This window comes from Trachurus japonicus, chromosome 5 (genome assembly GCF_045865225.1).
Source record: "Trachurus japonicus isolate A0001 chromosome 5, Traja_1.0".
NCBI lineage: Eukaryota > Metazoa > Chordata > Actinopteri > Carangiformes > Carangidae > Trachurus > Trachurus japonicus.
The window spans coordinates 20569176-20595034 of record NC_140911.1 but is presented as its reverse complement, the minus strand read 5'-3'; the positions used below and the strand labels follow the sequence as shown (position 1 = coordinate 20595034).

At 39.1% G+C, this 25859-nt stretch overlaps 3 protein-coding genes and 1 pseudogene across 3 annotated transcripts; 3 read left to right on the top strand and 1 right to left on the bottom strand.

Annotated features, from left to right (window-relative positions):
- Nucleotides 1-19: 19 nt before the first annotated feature.
- LOC146987504 (deoxyribonuclease-1-like) lies at nt 20-3618 on the top strand. Its single transcript, XM_085777901.1, has 9 exons — nt 20-100; nt 733-827; nt 967-1053; nt 1293-1642; nt 1829-1941; nt 2086-2240; nt 2881-2977; nt 3086-3215; nt 3317-3618. Exons 1-9 carry the CDS (start codon nt 20-22, stop codon nt 3616-3618), a joined length of 1410 nt encoding a protein of 469 aa, XP_085634027.1.
- A 2119-nt stretch (nt 3619-5737) lies between these two features.
- LOC146987502 (deoxyribonuclease-1-like) lies at nt 5738-15740 on the top strand. Its single transcript, XM_085778049.1, has 8 exons — nt 5738-5818; nt 6501-6595; nt 6735-6821; nt 7061-7185; nt 7604-7716; nt 7876-8030; nt 15361-15457; nt 15566-15740. Exons 1-8 carry the CDS (start codon nt 5738-5740, stop codon nt 15611-15613), a joined length of 801 nt encoding a protein of 266 aa, XP_085634175.1. The 3' UTR covers nt 15614-15740.
- Nucleotides 11208-14263, bottom strand: LOC146987503 (uncharacterized; annotated as a pseudogene).
- Nucleotides 15741-17650: 1910 nt separating the features above from the next.
- Nucleotides 17651-21395, top strand: LOC146987501 (deoxyribonuclease-1-like). Its single transcript, XM_085777900.1, has 10 exons — nt 17651-17820; nt 17924-18018; nt 18539-18625; nt 18758-18870; nt 18950-19062; nt 19606-19760; nt 20305-20401; nt 20670-20799; nt 20901-21119; nt 21319-21395. The coding sequence occupies exons 1-10, from the start codon at nt 17740-17742 to the stop codon at nt 21393-21395; spliced, it is 1167 nt and encodes a 388-aa protein (XP_085634026.1). The 5' UTR covers nt 17651-17739.
- Nucleotides 21396-25859: the final 4464 nt, after the last annotated feature.

Below are 25859 nucleotides of genomic sequence, written 5' to 3'. Positions count from 1 at the left end.
TTTTGTTTTCAAAGGCAAAATGAAAATTGCTGCCTTCAATGTCAAGAATCTGGGAATGAAAAAAGTCAGAAATGACGTTGTGCGGACACGTCTTATCAAGGTGAGTTCACTCTGGCCTTCACATCTCATCCAAATGTGGTCAGCTGTCCGTCAACTGCCCTCAGTCCTCCATACCTTGAGAGATTAACAAAGTGTAAATATGTGAGTTTTATAACAATCGTCTTGAAGGAGGAGATTAGCTGGACATTTTTGTAATATAGTCTACTGAATTGAATTACTGTAACTAGTAGGGGTCCACATATTCAACCCATGAAAACTACCGCTAAGCTACCAGTCTGGTTATCATGCCAAACTGAACTAGAGATGTCAAGCAAGTCAAAAAAACAAACTAGAAATTGCCCACCCGTTCGATTGCCGTAGACCAGTTTTGGGGTCTTGGCTCATGGACTAATGTGGGAGTCTATGTGGACTGATTCACTGTGGGAGACTCACTCTAGTGGTCGGTAGAGGAACTGCAGTCTCTGCTTCTGCACTACTGATGCTCTGACATCATTCCTTGGTATTTAGGCCTACTGATCTTTATCCACAGCTGTGGTCGATAATAAAACTCTATTCCACACCAGAACTTTTCTTTCCTGTCTTTTTTTCTACAACTGTGGTGTGTGTTTTTATGTATTTACTTTGTCACACTGTTTTGTTGCATTGGTTCATGTGTTGCTGTGCTACTTGCAGATTGTGTCTCGGTACAGTGTGGTGGTGCTGCTGGAGGTGGTGGACTCCAACGGCCGGGCCATGAAGTTCTTCCTAGAAGAACTCAACAAATACAAGTGAGTTTTCTAAACATGGACACAGTGATTGTGTGGCACGGATCTGTGAGATTAATAAACAAAGACTACCAGACATCTAAGTTGGATGAATTGATTGTTACTGTAATATTTTGCAAATATACAACACTGTTTTTGACAGAGACAATCGACGTGACCCGTTCACAATGGTGAGCAGCGAACCACTGGGGCGCAGCACCCACAAGGAGAGATTTGTCTTCCTCTACAGGTACGAAAGACTTTTGTCTTTCTCCAGGACAGAAACACCTGCTCCACCTGCAGGGTGAAGTCACGTGTAGTTTTTCAGACTGCCTGATAGATATAGGATCCTTTGGATCAAGTTCATGTGAGCTCCACCCCCTGGTCTCCAGGAGCCAGTAAATAGCCCAGATAATACAGTACCACTATTTGTGTCATGATTTGTGATACATGTGGATGTGATACTTACACACTGTATCTGTGTCTCAGAGAGAGCGACGTGAGAGTGATGGACACCTACCAGTATGAAGAGACGGGTGAAGATGATGAAGATGACGAAGATGACGAAGACGACGAAGACGGTGAAGACGATGAAGATGATGAAGACGATGAAGATGATGAATATGATGAAGATGATGAATATGGTGAAGATGATGAAGACGACGAAGATGATGAAGACGATGAAGATGATGAAGACGACGAAGATGATGAAGATGGTGAAGACGACGAAGACGATGAAGACGATGAAGACGACGAAGATGATGAAGATGATGAAGATGATGAAGATGACATTCTTGCCAGAGACCCCTTCATTGTGCAGTTCAAGTGTTTTAATACTGGTACATATTGTCTACTATATACTGTACTGTGTGTGTGTGTGTGTGTGTGCGTGCGTGCGTGCGTGCGTGCGTGCGTGCGTGCGTGTGTGTGTGTTTGTGTTTGTGTGGGACGAAGAGAGAGAACGACAGAGAGAGAACAAACATGAGTGTGTCTTGTTAACCTCACTGTGTGTCTGTTTGCTGTAGCTTTGACAAAGCTGGTGCTGATCCCAGTCCACAGTAAACCAGAGGATGCAGAGATTGAGCTGGACGCTCTGCAGAAGGTCGTCCAAGCTGTGAGGATGAGATACCAGACTACAGTGAGTTGGATAAAATAAAATAAAAAGAAGTTTGAAGTATAAAGATGTAGGAAAGATAATAATAATTATCACCCATATAAATATGTATCAAAGAAGAATTGAAATGGCGTTGCTTGTTGCTGATGAAATTGTATTATTCCACAGAACATCATGATTTTGGGAGACCTCAATGCAGATGGACGTTATCTCCCACGAAGCAGGAGGAAAAACAGTCCCATGTTGTATCCTCCCTACTATTGGCTGATAGACGATGACGTTGACACCACAACAAGTAACAACAATGACCACACCTATGACAGGTACCTCTACACCCTGCTCTTTGGTTGTGTTGTAGGTAAAATAATTAAAATAAGTGTTGAAAAATTACAATATCAACGTCTCTGTTTAAAAAGCTATGTGAGCAGTTAGCAGGTAAATATAATAATCTATCTATCTATCTATCTATCTATCTATCTATCTATCTATCTATCTATCTATCTATCTATCTATCTATCTATCTATCTATCTATCTATCTATCTATCTATCTATCTATCTATCTATCTATCTATCTATCTATCTATCTATCTATCGACCTATCTATCTATCGACCTATCTATCTATCTATCGATCTATCTATCTATCTATCTATCTATCTATCTATCTATCTATCTATCTATCTATCTATCTATCTATCTATCTATCTATCTATCTATCTATCTATCTATCTATCTATCTATCTATCTATCTATCTATCTATCTATCTATCTATCTATCTATCTATCGACCTATCTATCTATCTATCTATCTATCTATCTATCTATCTATCTATCTATCTATCTATCTATCTATCTATCTATCTATCTATCGATCTATCTATCGATCTATCTATCTATCTATCTATCTATCTATCTATCTATCTATCTATCTATCTATCTATCTATCTATCTATCTATCTATAGGATCATTGTGTTTGGAAAGCACATGTATGACTCTGTTGTGCCAGACTCAGCGCAGGCTTTCAACTTCCAAAGAGCCTACCGTCTGTCTGACGCCACTGTGAGACCTTTGACCTTTTACATTATGTACATATTTTGATCAGTTACAGAGATCATTCCCTCCTATTTTTTATAGTTTCCAAGAACAGTAATGAGCTGTGTTTTTCAGGCTAAAGCCACCAGTGACCACTACCCTGTGGAGGTGGAGCTGAAGAGCTGCCAGAAACACAAACCTCCACAGCAGCAGAAAGTGTCGCGACAAAGGAAGTTGATGTCCCCAGGACAAACTCAGAGGCGAGGTGTGTGATCAATCTGACATCCTGACCACAGCTCAGTTACAATGATCTCAAACTGATTCATTTCTAATTTATTTAATTGGATTGTGACATGAACACTACAGGACCACAGAAGACCAAGGCTGCATCCTCAGGACCTCAGAAGAAGAAGACCACGTCCACAGGACCACAGAAGAAGAAGACCACGTCCACAGGACCACAGAAGAAGAAGACCACGTCCACAGGACCACAGAAGAAGAAGACCACGTCCACAGGACCACAGAAGACCAAGGCTGCATCCTCAGGACCACAGAAGAAGGCCACTGGTGTAAAAAGGAAGAGAGGTCGGTCACCAGTCGCTGTAGCCAAGAGACGACGGTTGAATGAATCAGACTCAACATCATCAGGTAAAAATAAAAAACGATAGACGTTACAGTTTTTCTCAGTCGCTTTGGTGCTTTTCTCACATCACTCTTAACATTTGCACAACAGTTAGTGCATTTCTCAGAACAATTATTGCAAACTGCAAAACCTAGTGGATAACCTGCAAAAGCGCGTCACTTGCTCAAAATGGATTGTCCATCCCTCAAAAGCAAGTAGGCTACTCATGTCAATGAAACTGTCAGTGTCGTCAAAATGAGAAGTCCTGACACCATCGTTTATGAACAAGACAGTCAAATGGCTTTGTCATGTTTTCATTAGGACACTTTATTCTCTAGGTGTTTTCCAATGCAAAAAGTGATGATACCTGAAAATGCTCAAGACAGCACTATACACTATTGTACAGCCATGTGAAAACTACAGTAAAGTTACACATTACTGTATTTAGTGGAGATACTGAATATGTATGTTTCACATTTCTACTGCATATGCTCTTTGCAATTCTGATTTGTTCACAGCATTGTGCAAAGGAACAATACACTACAGTCATCTACAACAAACATAAGAAACACTCTTTGGGGGTACAACTTCACGTAAACAATGTTGCAGTACATATAGTAACTGAACCTACTGAGTACTGTAAATCATTCCTGCACATCCAGACGTTCCAGTCACATTTTCATCTACATCACTCTGTCAATTGTAGCGATTGAAACAGATTCAATATTCCCAAAGATACAGTAATGTCATCCTTACATTGTATCTCTTTCAACCTTATGCCATTGTTTGTAATCACCATTGCACAAATGTCTTGTTCTTGTAGCAGAGTAAAAAGGGCTCAGTCTCTTCCACCTCTGTGAGGTTGTCTTGTAATCCTATGTGATGCAGAGTAAAATTACAGTAATGTACAGTACATGCACTGCATCAACCATTATTACTGTAGTGTACAATACTGTAAAAGTGCCTCCTACTTGTAAAATGCTGTAGTACAGTACCGTACTGTAAAGATGGGAAATCTTTACTGTGGTTGCTGTAATACATTACAATACAGTAAATCTATAAGTCTAAATGTAAATGTAAAAAGTTCTTGTCCCACTGTATCTTACAGTAATGCCTGACACAATGACAGCAGTGCAGATTGTTTAGTGCTGAATTACTGTCCAATACCATACATACCTGTTGTTCCTTACTGTAAATGTTTGAATAATTGAATTCACAGTGCTTCTCCCAACATTTAAAATTAGTTTGACAAATTTTGAAAACTAGTTCAACAATTTTGTATGTAATGACTCAAGCAATGAAATGAGGACTATTAGTTTTATAGGGAAAGACTATTCAGCGTTCAGCTCTAGTTTTATATATCAGTTGATATATTATTGTGTTTTTTATTCAGGAGTTCAAGTACAGATGTGTTCACACTTCACTAGAAGTGGGTCAGCTTGTTTCTTTTTATATGAGAAAACCAAAAGTTTTTGTTGTGGGTGAATTTCTGCAGCTGTTTGAAACATGAATGAATGTTTAAATAGGTGAAGTGATTGTGTTGGATTTCTGTGGGCGATGAATGAAAACAAAGTGAACTTTATCGTCACCTGAACCAGAAAAATGAACCAGACAGAACAGAAAGGTGAACAGTCCAAATTTAGGGATGGTGCAGGAGAATTAATAATTACATTTGTATTTTGATGTTTGTCGGTATTTTTGGCAAAATAATAAAATAAAATAAGTAAGATATTGCAACAGAGGAAGTGACTCAGGGTTTGGCTGCTTAGTCATCACCATAAAGGATGTCTCCTGTCCAGTGGACAAAATAATATGAATACAAAGACTTTCTGCTGCAGATAAAACTGTCCATTTCTCAGCTGTTGTCTGTTTATGTCTATCCCACATTTCCCCACTCATGATTCTTCCTTTTAGCCTCAGTTCATTATGTAATGGGTTCATATTCACTTTGTTACAGAGTTTCATTTTTAAAACTTTGATCTATGACAAATACCTGCAAAACCTATATTCCCATTAGTACACATTGGTATGTTAACATCGCAAGCTACAACAGTGATCTTGGGCAGCATCACTTTAGACATCCCTTAACATAAACAAACAAACAAAAATGTTTCTGTTTATAATGTCAGAGCTGCTAAAATGATTTTTTTGTTTTCAAAGGCAAAATGAAAATTGCTGCCTTCAATGTCAAGAATCTGGGAATGACAAAAGTCAGAGATGAAGTTGTGCGGACACGTCTTATCAGGGTGAGTTCACTCTGGCCACATCTCATCCAAATATCAGTTGTCCTTCAAAGGGGACCTGCCCTCAGTACTCCATACCCTGTTTTTTACAGTCTATGTCCATACCTTGAGAGATTAACAAAGTGTATACATGTGAGTTTTATAACAATCGTCTTGAAGGAGGAGATTAACTGTAGAGACCAAAACTGTTTTTGTACCAGACTGTAAACATATTTATTTCTACTATAAAGTTGGACATTTAGGCTATAGTCTACTGAATTGAATTACTGTAACTAGTAGGGGTCCACATATTCAAAACATGAAAACTACCACTAAGCTACCAGTCTGCAAGGGTTATCATGCCAAACTGAACTATGTCAAGCAAGTCAAAAAAACAAACTAGAAATTGCCCACCCGTTCGATTGCCGTAGACCAGTTTTGGGGTCTTGGCTCATGGACTAATGTGGGAGTCTATGTGGACTGATTCACTGTAGGAGACTCACTCTAGTGGTCGGTAGAGGAACTGCAGTCTCTGCTTCTGCACTGCTGAGGCTCTGACATCATTCCTTGGTATTTACTGATCTTTATCCACAGCTGTGGATAAAACTCAATTCCACACCAGTAGTTTTTATTTATTTATTTATTTACTTACTTTGTCACACTGTGTTTTGTTGCATTGCTTCATGTGTTGCTGTGCTACTTGCAGATTGTGTCTCGGTACAGTGTGGTGGTGCTGCTGGAGGTGGTGGATTCCAGCGGCCAGGCCATTAACTTGTTCCTAGAGGAACTCAACAAATACGAGTGAGTTTTCTAAACATGGACACAGTGATTGTGTGGCACGGATCTGTGAGATTAATAAACAAAGACTACCAGGCATCTAAGTTGGATGAATTGATTGTTGCTGTAATATTTTGCAAATATACAACACTGTTTTTGACAGAGGCAATCGACGTGACCCGTTCACAATGGTGAGCAGCGAACCACTGGGGCGCAGCACCCACAGGGAGAGATTTGTCTTCCTCTACAGGTAGGAAAGACTTTTGTCTTTCTCCAGGACAGAAACACCTGCTCCACCTGCAGGGTGAAGTCACGTGTAGTTTTTCAGACTGCCTGATAGATATAGGATCCTTTGGATCAAGTTCATGTGAGCTCCACCCCCTGGTCTCCAGGAGCCAGTAAATAGCCCAGATAATACAGTACCACTATTTGTGTCATGATTTGTGATACATGTGGATGTGATACTTACACACTGTATCTGTGTCTCAGAGAGAGCGACGTGAGAGTGATGGACACCTACCAGTATGAAGAGACGGGTGAAGATGATGAAGATGATGAAGATGACATTCTTGCCAGAGACCCCTTCATTGTGCAGTTCAAGTGTTTTAATACTGGTACATATTGTCTACTATATACTGTGTGTGTGTGTTTGTGTGAGACAAAGAGAGAGAACAATCAAAAAAGGAAGAGCACGCACACTCTAAAAGAAAAAGAAGCAGTCAGTAGGTGCTCGGCTAGTAAACAATTTAAAAAGAACAAGAAGCCAGCAAAACTCAGTGTCTTTCTGATGTCTTTATTGCCTCACTGGTACAGGCAACTACCACAGACCGGTTTCGACTGACTGTCGACCGGTTTTGACTGACTGTCGAAACTGGTCTGTGGTAGTTGCCTGTACCAGTGAGGCAATAAAAACATCAGAAAGACACTGAGTTTTGCTGGCTTCTTGTTCTTTTTTACAAAGAGAGAGAATGACAGAGAGAGAACAAACATGAGTGTGTCTTGTTAACCTCACTGTGTGTCTGTTTGCTGTAGCTTTGACAAAGCTGGTGCTGATCCCAGTCCACAGTAAACCAGAGGATGCAGAGATTGAGCTGGACGCTCTGCAGAAGGTCGTCCAAGCTGTGAGGATGAGATACCAGACTACAGTGAGTTGGATAAAATAAAATAAAAAGAAGTTTGAAGTATAAAGATGTAGGAAAGATAATAATAATTATCAGCCCATATAAATATGTATCAAAGAAGAATTGAAATGGTGTTGCTTGTTGCTGATGATGTTTGTGATGATAAATTGTATTTTTCTGCAGAACATCATGATTTTGGGAGACCTCAATGCAGATGGACGTTATCTCCCACGAAGCAGGAGGGAAAACAGTCCCATGTTGCGTCCTCCCTACTATTGGCTGATAGACGATGACGTTGACACCACAACAAGTAACAACAATGACCACACCTATGACAGGTACCTCTACACCCTGCTCTTTGGTTGTGTTGTAGGTAAAATTATTCTTCGACAGTGTTGAAAAATTACAGTGAAAATATCAACGTCTCTGTTTAAAAAGTTATGTGAGCAGTTAGCAGGTAAATATAATAATCTATCTATCTATCTATCTATCTATCTATCTATCTATCTATCTATCTATCTATTGTGGTATATTGATGTGTTGATGAAAAGAAGGGATTACCGCTGACACGTCTTCGCTTGTATTCAAAAAAGAAGTTTATTAACAAGAAGAAGAACAGTGTACAAAAATGCCGAATCCTGGAGTATCTCTGGTCCAATATGAGATCTCTCTCTCTCAACCCAAAAACCTTCCTTTTGATATGTTGGCTTATCTCCAACACTCCACCTTCTCCGGACAGAGAGAAACCTCCCGAGACCAGATGGTCAAGGACCTTTGACTTAACCTATTGATCTTTAGGCTTTTTAGGCTTTTTAGGCTTAGCTAAAAACCCCATATCCTGTATCCCATGTCTCTTGTCCATTAGAGAAGACATCCGAGTCATCAGGTCATCTTGGACCATACCTACATGTATCCCATTAGGTCAGATGACTAAGCAAATTGTGGAACCCATGAAGTAGAGCATCTATCCAGACACTCCTTCATTTCCAAACAAGGTACACATATAAAGAAGATTACATAATGATAATAACTCTAAGAACATACAATAATTTAAGATATTAAAGCAAAAGCACAGGTGGATAATACACTACATATTTCCCCCCTTCGAGGCTCGTAGAGTCTCGACACATAAAAGATAACATACAGTCAAATGACCATCATAATGAAATTAACAAATACTTATATATAATGCTTATAACAGAACAATCATTAGCAATAAAACAATTTGTGGAGTGTGAGAGCGAAAACCTGCCAGGCAGCCAATCTTCCTTAAAGTTTCCATCAAACAATCAAGACAGGAAATTCTCTCACAGTCCCTCTGCCTTAGGCAACCACTGTTTAGCACTCCAAACCAATTAGAAAAGAAGAAATTCTTAAAACTTGAATGAAACAATTCAGTAGATACATATGAAAACCTCAGACAAATAAAATCAAAACAGTATCCAATTTCAGGCTGGTCAACCCATCGGATCCTCCATTGGACCTGTCCCTGCCTAACATTACTTTCCCTAAACGTCAAAGGGAAAGAAAACATCTGAGGCTTCAATATCCACATACTAGCAAAACATTCAAATAGTGAGTACATATCATCATGAAAGACATCACACTTTAATGTCAAAAAGCATTCCATAAAAACACCAAATTAAATTATACTGCAGTTCTTCCACAGTGTCAATCTTCAATGTGGTCAAAATACTTAAGTGTCCATAATGTTCAGGGCCCTTCAATTCATTCACATTCTTCATGTTCAGATGACTGAATCTTCTCAGAACATCTGGGTCCCCGAACAGCCTGGCACTTTCACAGTGATCTCTCTCCTATATGTTCTAGGAGGGAGAGAGAAAACAAACCAGTATCTTTGCAACAGCAAATACATTTCAAACATCAAATGCACATAAACACATAAATCCCTATATTTTTACTAAATCAGTTTTGCAATTGTATCCACAGACTTCTCATCCATTATCCAAGCAGAAGTCCCCTCCTGCTCATGACATCTCCTCACAAAAATGTGGCAAAAACCTTGCAAAATTTTGACGAAAACTTGGTTAACTTGGCAAGTGACTGAGCATCCACCTGGTTATAACCCAATCAGTCTATTTAAGCAAATACAATCCATACTATAACCTCCCCCCTTGCAACATGGGCCAACCCATGTGCTTCTTGAATCGTCAGACCTAAAAGGGCTGAGAGCACTATTATCAATCCTTCATGATTCTCCAAAGACCAATAGAATCTTAAGTGTCACCTCTACCTATCCACAACTATTTCTTTATTTCAAGAACAGCTTCCTTTTTGTAATTATCTCAACTTTTTAAGGTAACCATACAATTTCATACTGTGTAAATTAAGCTCTTTGAATATACTGTATGTTACTGCAATAAGTATAGTAAGCTTGCTAAATTTCTAATTTGTCCTTGTATTATTTAATTATACATTTTACACTGGAACTTTAAGAGGCAGCAGCCTCACACTTTGGCTCAAATTGGGCTGTTGACCTGAGTGAGTAGTGGATCCCAGACTTACACTGGAGACACATAATTTTCTTACCATGCCATGTTCTGTCCTATTTCATTTTATTATGAGAAAGCCACTTTTGTGGATAATTGAGTGAGACTTGTAGAATAAGATATTCTTTTTTTTCCCAACAGTAAACCAACTAATCAACATTTACCAACACAATGAGTTTAAACATATTAAGAAATATTTCTTATGCAGGCCTACGTTTCATTTTATTACACTATGGCAATAACAATAATTCTTAACTATATAAAGGAAAAGATGGAGAATGACAAAAAACAACTGTTTAGACTTCACATTTCTGCTCATACTACATGTTGCTGCCAAAGCAGTGCAATTTTACTTTCTTTACTTTAGCATCTGATGCATGTCAGTTTGGTCAATAAATGCCAAACTACAACTTATGAATTCTACGAGGTTTCATTACTATCAACAAAAATCAAAACAATACAACACATGAGTGTTGAGGAGTGGCTGTTCAACACTGCAACACTAACCTCATTCAGACAAGTATAAGTCAAAATATGTCCTTATCCTGATGTTGATATTTTCTCCTGCACTTCCTAAATGTTTACATCTTGTTTTAATAATATGCCAGGCAATGCAATGGACAGTTGAGACATAAAAGGAGAACAAATTAACTGGTTTTAACGCTAGTGTCATCACAGAACACAAAACATCTCTTCTCAAAAGTACAGATAGATATAGGCTCCTGATACCAGTATAGATATTGTAGTTTTTTGATTTTTGTAGCAGAGCTCAATTGATTTTGTAAGAGGTACCAGCTGTTTAACTCCCTCAAACCCGATTGTCCGTATCAATTGACCAGACATAGGGAGATGTATAGCATCTTCAGGCCGAATGCAGGTGAAAGCCGCTCCGCTATCTACCATTACTTCTAATGGTTAATTATTTACTTTTACCATTATTGTTGGATCTTGCTCCGGCCCTGACACTACCAGCTGACACCTCCCTTTCGGATTTTCTGGGCAGCCCTAGAATCCTGACTCCTGGCCCCTGAAGGGATTCACCGGTCCCCGGAATGCCATTGGCTGACCTCTAAAGTTTCCTCTTGAGATTCCTCTGAAATTCCCTCTGAAATTTCCTCCTCCTACTTTGTTACACGCACGAGCAAAATGACCAACCAGTCCACAATTATAACACACTTCAGGAACTTGTTGAAAGTTTGGATTGAAATTTACTCTTGCTCTCCCTACATTTCCTTGACCTCTTCCTCTCCATGCCTGCTGCTGTGGACTAAAGTTCGGCTGTGCACTATAAACAAAAGGTACCGCTGCACAAGGCTGTGGTGCCTGGAACTGATTTAGCTGTGGCTGCAGATGTGGCTGTGACATGGGCTGACTTATCTCAGGCTGGTTCTGCATAACTACCGCCTGCTTCTTCTCCTTCTTCAGTTGAATCTGATTTAACTGTCTAAGGATCTCCTGATCTTGGTCCCTCTGTTCATGCTCTTTCTTTCTATACAGCTCTACTTGGTATGCTATGTGATCTGTATAAACACTCTTTATCATGCTCCCTAAACCAACCACTTCTGCTAACTTACTCCTCACTGACAGAGGCAACCCCTTCTGAATCTTAGCTCACAAGATTGATTGTTCCATTGGATTCTCCTCTGGATCACGTCCTGTGACATTTCTCCATACCTTCTGAGCTCTTGACACATAAGATCTTGGATTCTCTTCTTGTCCTAATGGCTCAATAAGAATGTTGTCAGGGTGTACATCTGTAGGAAATGTATCTCTTAACACTCTATACACTCGACCTTTATTTGATGCAAACAGTTCTAAATCATGCACAGCAGACCCCACATATCGATTATATCCAGCTTTCTGTAAAATCTCTTCCATTGCTGGAACCCCAATAATGTTTACCAGAAGTCTCTTAAAGTCTCCCATGGTAGGCTTTGTTCCCACCATAATCTCCTTCAACTTTAAAATCCAAGGATGTGCTCCATCTTGAAGAATGGGTAATTGGTCAAATAGATCTTGCATAACTGTATCATCCCAAGATTTATACACCTGATTCTGTCCTCTGATAACCACTGGACAGATCTTATCAAACTTATCTTCCTTCCTTGCTGATTTTTGGGAGGCTTTTTTCAATAACTTTTTCTTTTGCATTTGCAAGTCCTGTAATTGTTCCTGTAACAATCTCCGGCCTTTTGGTGTGGTGTATTGGTCCAAATATTTAAAGCATTGATCTATACCTTTATCAATCCTACTTAAAGTTTGTCGTCTATCTTCTTCTTCCCTAGAAACATGTTTTTTCTTGGTATGCCTCCTTGAAAATGAAAGACTCTGATCTTCCATATTTGACCCTCCTTTTCAAGCAACTGGAGAATGCCAAGCTCTGTTTGTCTCTTCTCTTTATATTTTTTAATATCTTTTATTGATGTTTTATTTATTGATTTTTATTATTTTATTTTCCGATCACCTTATATATGAACACCAGCAACTTTATTGTTTAAATTATATCTCTATTGAGGGTTTCTTCTACTGACCATGGATAGTCAATTTAAGATAAATTCTTATACCCTTTCTTTAACACCTCTTTGATACCTATAATTTAGGATCATTCTTCTACACTAGTTCAACAGGAGTAACTACTTTTGGATTGTTTACATCTATTTTATCATTGCCATGGCTCCCATTTATTCTTGTGCTTAACTTTAACTTAGCTAATTAAATATTATTTAGTTTATTTATATTGATTAATTCATTTATAACCTCTGTATTGCCAAGGTCAGCAAAAGAAAGATGAAACAAATAACTTCAAAGGAATTCAAAATCTTAGAAATATTAGAAAAATGACAACCTCACACAATCTATCATATCTATCAAATTGCAAGAATAAAATTCCCCAACTCAACATCAATTAACCTTTATTGATTGATCAGTCCTTTGCCAAGTCTTCCTTCTAATTAACTACAACATATGTATGATGCATGTACTGTAGATGTGTGTACTAAATGTAAATGAGTGTACTATTATCAATCAAGCTAAATATGCATCAACAATGTCAGAAAGAGTCTGTGGATAAAATCACACTGGCCTTTATCACTGGATCCAGATGCATGCGCTGTCGTCTGCAAGCCTCAATCCTTGTGATCCAAGCCAGCTGTCCTCTGTCCTCCTCTAGACACACCTCTTAAACTCTGGTCTCCTCCTTGAACTCTCGCTCCATGAAGGGAAGACAGACAAATAGTTCAGTGTTTTATAAAATCACTAGATACACAAAACACATTCCTACTGCAAGTTTTTCCCTTCTTTCAAAAATTCTGTATTATAACTTTAGAACGTTATAATTTTCATAAAAACATTCTCACTTTAAATAAGTGTTTTCCCAAAATTAATCAGGCTTTATCAAAAAATTCTCCACCACACAAAAAGTTACTCTTACGAGGTTCATAAGTTTCTTATGGATTTATTTTCCCAAAGGTCCCCTTAAATAGAGGCTCATAGCAAGTTAATCACAAAGTCCCCTTAGAAGATTCTTAAGGTTTATTTCTTATTAAACGTCCTTTAAAGGTTCATAAACATCCTTCTCAGGCTCATATTTGTTAAAACTTAAAGAATATATAATTATATATATAATATAACATATTATAACTTAGTCAAACATCTTATTCTTATACGTTATTCACTCTTATACCTTATTCAACATACACTCTATCATATCAATTACTCATAAACTTTATTCACAAAAGAAAACCGGTCTTCACACACACACACACAAATGGGGATTTAACAAACTAACACAAAACAAGTGATCACACATATATTAAAGCTTCTTTCTTTCTAAATTTTTTTATTTCTTTTTAACTTTATTTTATTCTTTAAGTATCCCCCATTTACTTTATTCCTTACCCCAAAATGTCCCTTTATTTTATCAATTTTTTACTCAAAAAATCCCTTTATTTTAGTTAACCCTCTTTTACCCCAGTTCCTTTAAACCCACTAAGACCAATTCTTAACTTATATTATTACCCATTGCTTAATCCCCTTTTTACCCCTTTTCTTTACCTACCCATTTTACCCCAAATGTCCTATTTTACTTTTACCTCAAATTCCCTATTTCCCCCTTTTTGCGTTGCCTGTAACGCAAACAAAAACCAAAGACCCCAAATTTAGAAAAATTTAGAACGATAATCAACTTCCAATCATCAAAGCAACAATCACCCACACAAAGATTCTTTAACGGTGTGACCCAACAGCAAACAGACAACAGCTCCAACAAACAGACCAGCACATAATATTGTGAAGAACTCACACTTTCCAGAAGCCCAGATCGATGCAGGAGCCGGCTGGCTAAAGCTGAAGAAAAACTGAAGAGCCACAAACACATCCTGTTCGTGACGCCAAAATTGTGGTATATTGATGTGTTGATGAAAAGAAGGGATTACCGCTGACACGTCTTCGCTTGTATTCAAAAAAGAAGTTTATTAACAAGAAGAAGAACAGTGTACAAAAATGCCGAATCCTGGAGTATCTCTGGTCCAATATGAGATCTCTCTCTCTCAACCCAAAAACCTTCCTTTTGATATGTTGGCTTATCTCCAACACTCCACCTTCTCCGGACAGAGAGAAACCTCCCGAGACCAGATGGTCAAGGACCTTTGACTTAACCTATTGATCTTTAGGCTTTTTAGGCTTTTTAGGCTTAGCTAAAAACCCCATATCCTGTATCCCATGTCTCTTGTCCATTAGAGAAGACATCCGAGTCATCAGGTCATCTTGGACCATACCTACATGTATCCCATTAGGTCAGATGACTAAGCAAATTGTGGAACCCATGAAGTAGAGCATCTATCCAGACACTCCTTCATTTCCAAACAAGGTACACATATAAAGAAGATTACATAATGATAATAACTCTAAGAACATACAATAATTTAAGATATTAAAGCAAAAGCACAGGTGGATAATACACTACACTATCTATCTATCTACCTATCTATCTATCTATCTATCTATCTATCTATCTATCTATCTATCTATCTATCTATCTATCTATCTATCTATCTATCTATCTATCTATCTATCTATCTATCTATCTATCTATCTATCTATCTATCTATCTATCTATCTATCTATCTATCTATCTATCTATCTATCTATCTATCTATAGGATCATTGTGTTTGGAAAGCACATGTATGACTCTGTTGTGCCAGACTCAGCCCAGGCTTTCAACTTCCAAAGAGCCTACCGTCTGTCTGACGCCTCTGTGAGACCTTTGACCTTTGACATTAAATATTTTGATCAGTTACAGAACTCATTCCTTCCAATTTTGTAAAGTTTCCAAAAACATTACGTAATGAGCTGTGTTTTTCAGGCTCAAGCCATCAGTGACCACTACCCTGTGGAGGTGGAGCTCCAATAGAGGGCGGGCTAACGTCTGACTGAAGTCGACTGGGTGTCTTACATGTTATCTCTGAAACACATGGACACTCTGCAGCTGGTGGTGACTGCCTCGATCACCTAAAACAGTCTGTAACTGGAATAAAGAGCGTAACCGAACTTTGTGTTGTTGTTGTTGCCTGATATTTTATTCTAGAGGGTTACAGCTTCTTGTTAAAATATTATAGATAGGCCTATGAATCTTGATTGAGTGTAAGAACGTGAAGCTGAAGAAATATTGGAGATGGATTTATTTATTCATTTAGTTAGATCACCATTAGCCTCTGTGCTAAAACACTGGCTACTCCACCTGGGATCCCATTCAAAACAACAGACACAGCAATACTCATCCATACTATCACTATAACTATAATGATACTCTATCCTACTATACTGATAATACACCACACAACCCTTATGATGCATAATTACTAACATGAAATGGAAACATACGATCGCTCTACAATTTAATTTCTTAATAAATGACAACATTTTCCAGAGTTCAATCCAATACATCACAAAGAAATTGATAAATGAGAATGAGGGATCAATTAATGTCAGATAGAAGTTAACATTGTTATAAGAATAATAAGTGGTAGATAACATAATGATGAATATAAAATAAGAAAAATATCTGATCAATGATTTGATGTTGCAGAACAACATTCACCTGTAGTGACCCAGCATCAAACAAAAATATTTACCATTGGTTATGGAGACAGAGCCAGGCCAGCTGTTTCCCTTGACAACACTATTCTCCTTATGCATGATATTGCTAATCCTCTCATCTCAATTTGAAAAGAGTATAGGCTATGAATATTTTCTAAATCAATTTCTTCAGAAAGGAGTACTTTTTTTATTTCAATGATAAAGGTTTGTCTTTGTAGCACAGACTGTGGTTTTAGTGATGAAGACACGCACAGGAAGCTGATACCAGATAAAGACTGTTGGGCGGGTTGTAGTTTGCTTGCATGTGTGTGTGTGTGTGTGTGTGTGTGTGTGTGTCTGCAGACAGACATTTCCTGGTTGTGGTCTTGTCAGACAGTTGTTCTGAGTTCAGGACTCATTATAACAGCTGCTGCCTCTCGCGGAGTCCGGACCAACTGGTGAGTTTTTCTACTATTTGCATGAAGGAAACAAGGTATAGACCTAAACGCTCCTCAGCAAAGGTCCTACTGATTAATACTTAAGTCGTGTGTGTGTGTGTGTGTGTGTGTGTGTGTGTGTGTGTGTGTGTGTGTGTGTGTGTGTGTGTGTGTGTGTGTGTGTGTGTGTGCGTGTGCACTATTTCACACTTTGTGAAACCTGGTATACTTTCAGTTTCAGTGTTAAGGTGGTAAAATGGAACCAGACGCTCACAACTAAACTTGATGTAATCGTGTTGCTTGAAATCAATCATCCCTTTGTGACTCAGCTCAGTCACTCTTGTGTTTCAGAAATATTGAAAACTGCCTTGTGTTGCTACGTTACGTCTCGTCACCTGAGAGTGTGAGGAAGCAGGGAGCTGATATTCCACATCACATAATGTTACTTCCTCTCATTATGACAGTAGAAGGACACTGAGAGAGCCCAGACCTCCAACAACAACATTACTGTAAACTACATCAACAGACCTCAGAGAATAAAAAGAGTCAGATTTACAGTGAATGGCCAAAATCGGTGTAAATCGGTTCAGGATTTCTTTTTCAAATTTTCATTCGAGAAACATATAACACAGCAGCATAACAGTGTGTAAGTGTGTAAGTGAGGTCAAGAAAAGAGGCCGCAACATTTACTCAACAAGAGAAATAATATGGTGTTCTGCGTTGTGTCCACAGATCCACCGTTTACAATGTCCCCAAATCAGGAGTTTGTTTATGAAATAGCCTGTTCGATTCCCACAAAGATTTCCATTCATTTCTGAAGAGATCAGCTCTTCCATCAATGTATCGTTTCCACATGTGTATTTCTGGATCCTCATGTCACCACAGAGGACTTTCTGTTTACATTTCACACGGTTTGTCTATCTCAGGTTCTGCTTTTTGTTTCTTCCTCTGTCTATTTTGTGTCACGTACACTCATCCTCTGGTTCCCCTCTGTCAATTATCTGTCTTTCATAATGAAGTCAAAATGAAGGTAGCAGCCTTTAACGTCAGAAACCTGGGAATGAAAAAGGTCAACAACAAGAGGGTCTGCCGCCTCCTCATCAAGGTGAGTCTGATCACCATTACACATATTATGTAAAGTGAAACAACCCCCAGGTATGTGTGTGTTCTGTGTGGCGTCTAAATGACATGTCAACTGTTTCTTCCAGATGATATCTCGGTACAGTATGATAGTGATACTGGAGGTGGTAGATAAGAGCGGAAAGGCCATGGAGAAGTTACATCACGAGCTCAACGCTACCAGGTGAGTCCCTCTGCTCACCTGTGACAAACAATTTAATGAGAGAGGAGGAAGCTTTGTGTTTGATTTTTAACAGCTTTTAAGGGTTAATGATGAACACACTGTGTACTAAGCATTGGCTTTTAGGAGGTAACAGAGAAACCAGACCAGATGCACAAGCATTTCTAAGTATGTTGTTAAGTATGTGTAGATGTTTTTACTCTAATGATGCAGGCAGGTTTTTACTCTAATGATGCAGGCAGTGCATTGTGGGCCCAGATTATAAGATACGTGATTACATACCCTGTTCAATCTCTGCTGTGATGATTGAAAAGTGGAAGGAGACACGTTGAATGCTGTGTTTTGCTGCGGGTATGCTGCTGGGGTTATGATGGGCATATGATGGCAGCGGTCACCCCAAATTTCCTTTCTTTCATTGGGCTACACATAACTCAAGAAATCCCACACGAATGAACTGATTGGTGGAGTTAGTTGACCCTCAGACACTATCACTCTCAGCACCTTTATTGAATGTTGCCTACAGGTGTAACAGGACACGTCCCTACTCCATGGTCGCTAGCACCCAGCTAGGTCGAGACACCTACAAAGAACAGTTTGTCTGTTTCTACAGGTGAGAGCTCAGGTTCAAGGGGGGAAATCATCATCAAACCACTGATACATCACCTGTAATGACCGGCTTTAACTGCAGCTAGTGGTAGCTAAAACACGCCTGTGTGTGTTTGTTGGTGTGTGTGTGTCTCAGACCAGATGAGGCGAAACTGACGGCCTGTCACCAGTATGAGGATAATCAACCCGGAGATGAAGACGCCTTTGCCAGAGAGCCCTTCATCTTGCGTTTCCACTGTCCAGCCACACGTATGTACCATATTGTATGTCTACTTGCATTTATGTCTTGAGTGATCACCTTTCTCTTAACTGCACATTTGTGTCCCAGTTGTGAAAGACCTGATCCTGATCCCAGTCCACACTAAACCAGAGGATTCGTTGAAGGAGCTGGATGAGCTGCATGACGTGGTTGATGCCGTGCGGAAGAACTGGGGAAATGATGTAGGGCGGATAGTTTGATGATATGTCCACCTCCTGTTGGAGTTAGTTTTATGTGCTTTTCTTCTCTTGACCTTGGAAACTCAGATGGATTTAGCAGCACAAGTCAACCAGCTGTAAACACAATATTTATAAAAGTCTTTAACATTTAGTCCAGTATTCAAAGTGAACTATTTCTGTAGAGTCACTGCAAACATTTCTTCTGCTATCTGACAGTTTGGCCCTTATCAGTTTAATATTTGAATACTAACCCGTGTGCAAACGCAGCTGTGAGTGTGATAAAAAATAAAAATAAAAAATAAAAGCAAGCAAGGTGCTTCATTTGTGTAACGTCTTCTCAACTGAATTCACTAAATGATGCAGTAAATTACAAGGAAAAATATAATTAAGTCCATTCAGTTGCTAGATGATGCACTAACTTTAGACTTATAACGTCCTTCATATCTGTTTGATTTATTTTAATTTTATAATATTTAAATGTGAGAATGAGAGGACAATATATTTATTTTTTCATGCCTGTTGTTGCTGTTGTTGTTATTTGTTTAGAACATCATGATCCTGGGAGACTTTAACGCAGATGGTCGTTATCTCTCCAAGAAGAAGTTGAGACAGATCCGCATCTTTGCAGCTTCCTACCATTGGCTAATAGGTGACGGAGTTGACACTACAGCGAGCAACAATAATGACAACACCTATGACAGGTGGGTGACACACATGTTAATACCGTTTTGTTTTTTTTAAAGCATATTTTTTGGCGTTTTTGCCTTTATTTGATAGCACAGTGAGATAGACAGGAAAGGGGGAGGCAGAGAGGGGGGGAATGATATGCAGGAAATGTCTGCCCGACGCGGGATTCGAACTGGGGACGCCTGCATTGAGGACTGTAGCCTCTACATGGGGCGGCCGCCTTAACCACTGCGCCACGCACCGCCCCATGTTAGTACTGTTTTAAGGTTTGGTTGGCCTGTCTGCTTTTTCTGACTGAGGATGAGAAGTTGTATCTGTCATTCAAATCTATTTAGTACGTCACAATTTAAGAAAGAATTTTTAAAAAATTGCTCCTCTGTTATGGCTAATCACTGTTTATTATACTTGCCAGTATCTAGAATTTTCAAATTTGCTTGAATTATTTTGTGTTGTTGTGTATTTGGATGATTTTCCCATCACATTTCTTGTTGTTTGTGTCCATCAGTTTATCGTTTGTTGTTTATAATGTAATTACCTCAATGCCTTTTCTCCTGAAAGGATTGTGGTGTACGGAGACTCCATGCTGAAAGCTGTTGTCTCTGGATCAGCAAAGTCTTTCAACTTCCAGAAGAAGTTCGGACTGACAGATGAAGAAGTAAGTATAAGACTAAAGAAGACCCATCTGTTAGTCCTTGTGTCCGTATGGTAGAGTTCAACATGTGCTCTGTGCAATGATAACAGTTACAGTTTCACCATTAAAGCTTCTGCTTAAGCTGTGGTCACAGATCTATGATAAACAAGCTGGACATGCTAAAGCTCTCAGCACAGCAGCAGATACACAACCATTGCTGTTCTGCAGCAACATCACCAGGCCTCAACTTATTCAGCAAAAATATTCAGCATGTGATTCTATTTGCTCCCAGACCCTCGGAGTCAGTGACCACTACCCTGTGGAGGTGGAGCTGAAGAGCTGCCAGAAACACAAACCTCCACAGCAGCAGAAAGTGTCGCGACAAAGGAAGTTGATGTCCCCAGGACAAACTCAGAGGCGAGGTGTGTGATCAATCTGACATCCTGACCACAGCTCAGTTACAATGATCTCAAACTGATTCATTTCTAATTTATTTAATTGGATTGTGACATGAACACTACAGGACCACAGAAGACCAAGGCTGCATCCTCAGGACCTCAGAAGAAGAAGACCACGTCCACAGGACCACAGAAGAAGAAGACCACGTCCACAGGACCACAGAAGAAGAAGACCACGTCCACAGGACCACAGAAGAAGAAGACCACGTCCACAGGACCACAGAAGACCAAGGCTGCATCCTCAGGACCACAGAAGAAGGCCACTGGTGTAAAAAGGAAGAGAGGTCGGTCACCAGTCGCTGTAGCCAAGAGACGACGGTTGAATGAATCAGACTCAACATCATCAGCTAAAAATAAAAAACGATAAACGTTAAAATAACTTGACCTGACCTGAACTGACATGCACCGATCGTGTTGCAGCCTGATTATACTTGAATCAACTATCAAATGTGTTATAAATTTAAACTTCATTGACACTGTCAGCCAGGACAGGACCTGTTGACATCCAGATAAAGATCCAGATGATGATGGTGCAGCAACAGACTCAAATAAAAACGTAACTTTTACATCAGCTTTAAAAAGGAACATCAGTAGTAGCAGTAGTAGTATAGCTACTGTATATGTATGATGTATCAATGTACAATCAATGTTATAAGCAGATTTATTTTAAAGATTGTTGGAAAAGAAAAAGTTTTCTTCTTTCTTTGGTTTCACACTCATGTACTGAACTCATACTGAACTCTTACTTTAATTGGTCATGCAGAAATACAAAATATTTGCACATTATTGATTCCAGGTGATTACAGACTCTACTCCTCATCGTGCGGCTCTGAAGTAGAATAGAAGAAGAAGACAATTTACATGTAGAGCACATTTGATGAAGAAGTAGCTCAATGTGCTTCACAAAAGTAATACATAATACAGTAGGACACAAATACAATATCATTTAACAAACAAATAAGCAACAACATAATCAGACTAGAAAATTTCCTCTTGGGAAATTTTGAATGGGCCACGGGAGCTACTGCCGGTTGTGCCATCTCTGTCAACATGGGAATCAAACCCACGATCTTAAGGTCAAGACAGAGCTGATCAGACAGACACATGATCATCTTTCTATAAGCACTGATATGGAGGAGCTGTAACCACATTAGGTTACCTGTGTGTGTGTGTGTGTGTGTGTGTGTGTGTGTGTGTGTGTGTGTGTGTGTGTGTGTGTGTGTGTGTGTGTGTGTGTGTGTGTGTGTGTGTGTGTGTGTGTGTGTGTGTGTGTGTGTGTGTGTGTTTATCTTGTGTAATAGGGCCAGGACTCAATTAAAACAATTAATCTAATTAATTAGAGGCTTTGTAATTAATGAATCACAATTAATTGCATTTTAATCGCATATAAATATTTGACCTGAGAACAGTGAGAAGCATTTTTTTCACATGGATTTTAGTATACCATTGAATGACTGAATAGCTTAAGCAACAAAACATTGTTTTTTTTTTCAAGGTGGTACTTAACCAAGACCAACATGCAAATTATCGATTAATTCATTAATCGATATTTGATACAGATTTAAATGGTCTTTCCTGCCATACATTATGATGATTACTGTAGTATTTAACTAGGCTACAGAAATCACAGTAGCATAAACTGATTTGTTGAACGGACCAGGTGATGGGCCTGTCCAACTTCTGTGTACTGGGTGCCATTGTGCAGGGTGTTAAGGCAGCCTTCCTCCACTGCAGTCCCTATGGTCCTGGACCCTCTGGCTGGTGGGGTGGGCTGCTTTCAGCTGGGGGGGACTCTATCAGCTGCTCCCACGAGAGGCATTTGACGCATTTGACACCAACAAGGTTTAACTTTAAAACCAGATTAAATCATGGTTTAAGTTTAAATTCTGTTGCACGTTAACTGTGTTTTAATCACATGAAGGTGTGTGTGTGTTTGTGTGTGTGTGACTGTAATCACATGAAGCTGGCTCTAGAGTCTGTGTGTGTGTGTGTGACTGACTTGACACATAGTTAGTTAGTAGCTGCATCCTGTGTCAGTCTGATTTAGCTGTGTCTCTTTTTATAAACGTTTAAACGAGCGCCAGGTGGATTGTTTATGAAGTTAACGAGCTCTGGCCTGAGGATCAAAGAGGTTACCACGGCGATAGGGGCCCCCGCAGGCTGAGACAGACAGAAACGTGGAGAAAAAGAGCCATTTTCTGCCTCTGCACCGGCCTCACATCACAACGGTAACTCCTATCAGAACAAAACACAGATCAATGTTGCTCTAAGGACTTACTGAAAATTTCGGTACGATTTGGTGTTTCTACAGTAAATATTTTGGCGACGCTGGCAGTTTTAAAACATCAGGCCGTTCTGCTTCTCTCAGAAAATATTTGTATTGGACTCAATGAGGAGCAGAGACAGACGTGGCCGCACTTAGAGGCTCAGAGTTTAAATTCTGTAAGTCTCTCTGATATTTTGAGTGGCCGAAATTATGTGTGTAGAGTGTAAATTGTGGCCGTTTGGAGTTTGGATAGAGAAAAAATCTGGAGTTTTTCTGGCATCTCTCCCACTCTAACCGATGATGTCACCCACTCTGACACGAACATTCCGTGCAATACACACCCATTATAATCTCATAATTTCTCCAAAAATGATCATGGTCATTGATCATGGATTGATCAAAAACTATATGACCTATCAAAACGTGGAGTAATACGCCAATACACAAGACTTGTGTCTACTGTTTAAAGTTTAAATGGAGTCTCTAGGTGAAAGTATGCCTGAGCAGTAGACGTTTTGATTGGTCTTTTTCGCTCTTTTTTTCCCGCCCGTCCCATTGACTTACATGCAAAAATTTTGCGCAGCTTTTCGCGACTTACGTCGCGAAAAATTCGTAAACTGTTGAGAAAAGTAATAGCACACTGATCCCGATCAAGCCGCACGTTTTGATATATAATATCGAATCGAAAAAGCGTTCGGAAGATCCGGAAGATGAAAAATAACTAGAAAAAACATTTCCAAGAATGGAAATGGTGTGAATGCTGAAAGCAATGCTGAATGAGCTGAAGAAATTGTTGAAACAATGCTGAATGAGCTGAAGAAAGAAAGAAAGAAAGAAGAAAAGGACAGAAGGAAAGAAAGAAAATGGGAAGGGTAGATGGAGAAAGAAAGAAAGAACAAAAGGACAGAAAGAAAGAAGACACAGAGAGAAGGGTAGATAGAGAAAGAAAAAGGTAAGAAAAACAGAATAATAGAACATAAAGAGAATAGAGAATGAATGAAAGAGACAGAGGAGTAGTAAGAAAGAAGGAAAGATATTGGGGTGGATAAATGAAAGAGAGAGATATACAGAGAGCAGTAGAAAGAAAGAAAGAAATGGGGTAGAAACATAGAAAGAGAAAAGGAGTAGAAAGAAAAACAGAAAGAAACAATGAAGTAAAAAGAAATGGGGTGAAAGAAAGAAAGAAAGAAAGAAAGAAAGAAAGAAAGAAAGAAAGAAAGAAAGAAAGAAGAAAAAGAGAGAGGGGGATGATAGATAGAAAGAGGTAGATGGATGGATGGATAGGGAGGGAAAGATAGAAAGAAGTTATGTAAAATACAAATGAAGGAGTAAAAGAAAGAAAGAAAAAGAGAGAAAAAAAGAGACAAAGGGTTTATAGATAGATAGATAGATAGATAGATAGATAGATAGATAGATAGATAGATAGATAGATAGATAGATAGAACGATAGATAGATGTTAAAAGCTGCGTCCTATGTCCCAGGCTCCACCTGTAATTGTACTACTATTAATAGAGTTGGAAAGACTAAACGTCTGAACTTAAATTCATGAGAAAAATATAAATTGTTGGAGATGTTTACATCAAAAGTATAAAATAATTGAGAGGTTGATGAATGTGAGCTGAAAACCTGTGTGTGTGTGTGTGTGTGTGTGTCTGACGGTCTCTCTGTCTGCGTGTACATGTGCAGAAAGCCACAGAACTCCTCTCTCCCTAATGATCTGATTGATTGGCAGCCTGCCCTCAGAAGTTACCATGGCGACTCAACTAACTGCTTACATTTTACTGTGTGGAACAGTGTTGTGTTTGTGTATTTGTTTGTTTGTGTATGTGTGCATGTGTGATTGTGTGTGAGTGTCTGTGTGTGTCTGTCTGTGTGAGTGTGATGACTGTGTTTGTGCGTGGACATCCTCTGTCAGTCTGGTTTATCGTGTGTGTGTGTGGGGCTGTGTTTAAAAACATCTTAAAAAGACGACAGGCGCGCGGCTTACGTTTTTTTTTTTTTTTTGACCAAAAATTAAAATTTCTTCAAATTTCTCCAAACTCGGAAATATCATCTGGGGGTCCGAGGGGAGTCCAACGCAGAAGGTTTGGTTGAAATCGGGCCGGTGGTTTTGGAGAAAATGACCAAAAACCAAACAGGCGATTTTAAAAAGACGACAGGCGCGTGGCTTACGTTTTTTTTTTTTTTTAACAAAAATTAAAATTTCTCCAAACTCGGATATATCATCTGGGGGTCCGAGGGGAGTCCAACGCAGAAGGTTTGGTTGAAATCGGGCCGGTGGTTTTTGAGAAAATGACCAAAAACCAAACAGGCGATTTTAAAAAGACGACAGGCGCGCGGCTTACGTTTTTTTTTTTTGACCAAAAATTTAAATTTCTTCAAATTTCTCCAAACTCGGATATATCATCTGGGGGTCCGAGGGGAGTCCAACGCAGAAGGTTTGGTTGAAATCGGGCCGGTGGTTTTGGAGAAAATGACCAAAAACCAAACAGGCGATTTTAAAAAGACGACAGGCGCGTGGCTTACGTTTTTTTTTTTTTTAACAAAAATTAAAATTTCTCCAAACTCGGATATATCATCTGGGGGTCCGAAGGGAGTCCAACGCAGAAGGTTTGGTTGAAATCGGGCCGGTGGTTTTTGAGAAAATGACCAAAAACCAAACAGGCGATTTTAAAAAGACGACAGGCGCGCGGCTTACGTTTTTTTTTTTTGACCAAAAATTAAAATTTCTTCAAATTTCTCCAAACTCGGATATAT

Bases quoted from the DNA above. Each gene is read 5' to 3' on its own strand.
- LOC146987504 (XM_085777901.1), top strand. From the start codon at position 20: ATGAAAATTGCTGCCTTCAATGTCAAGAATCTGGGAATGAAAAAAGTC. The intron at 1,643-1,828 runs GTACATATTGTC...TGTTTGCTGTAG, and splicing joins GTTCAAGTGTTTTAATACTG to CTTTGACAAAGCTGGTGCTG. The intron at 2,241-2,880 runs GTACCTCTACAC...ATCTATCTATAG, and splicing joins AATGACCACACCTATGACAG to GATCATTGTGTTTGGAAAGC.
- LOC146987501 (XM_085777900.1), top strand. From the start codon at position 17,740: ATGAAGGTAGCAGCCTTTAACGTCAGAAACCTGGGAATGAAAAAGGTC. The intron at 18,626-18,757 runs GTGAGAGCTCAG...TGTGTGTCTCAG, and splicing joins CAGTTTGTCTGTTTCTACAG to ACCAGATGAGGCGAAACTGA. The intron at 20,402-20,669 runs GTAAGTATAAGA...ATTTGCTCCCAG, and splicing joins TCGGACTGACAGATGAAGAA to ACCCTCGGAGTCAGTGACCA.
- LOC146987502 (XM_085778049.1), top strand. From the start codon at position 5,738: ATGAAAATTGCTGCCTTCAATGTCAAGAATCTGGGAATGACAAAAGTC. The intron at 5,819-6,500 runs GTGAGTTCACTC...TGCTACTTGCAG, and splicing joins TGCGGACACGTCTTATCAGG to ATTGTGTCTCGGTACAGTGT. The intron at 8,031-15,360 runs GTACCTCTACAC...ATCTATCTATAG, and splicing joins AATGACCACACCTATGACAG to GATCATTGTGTTTGGAAAGC.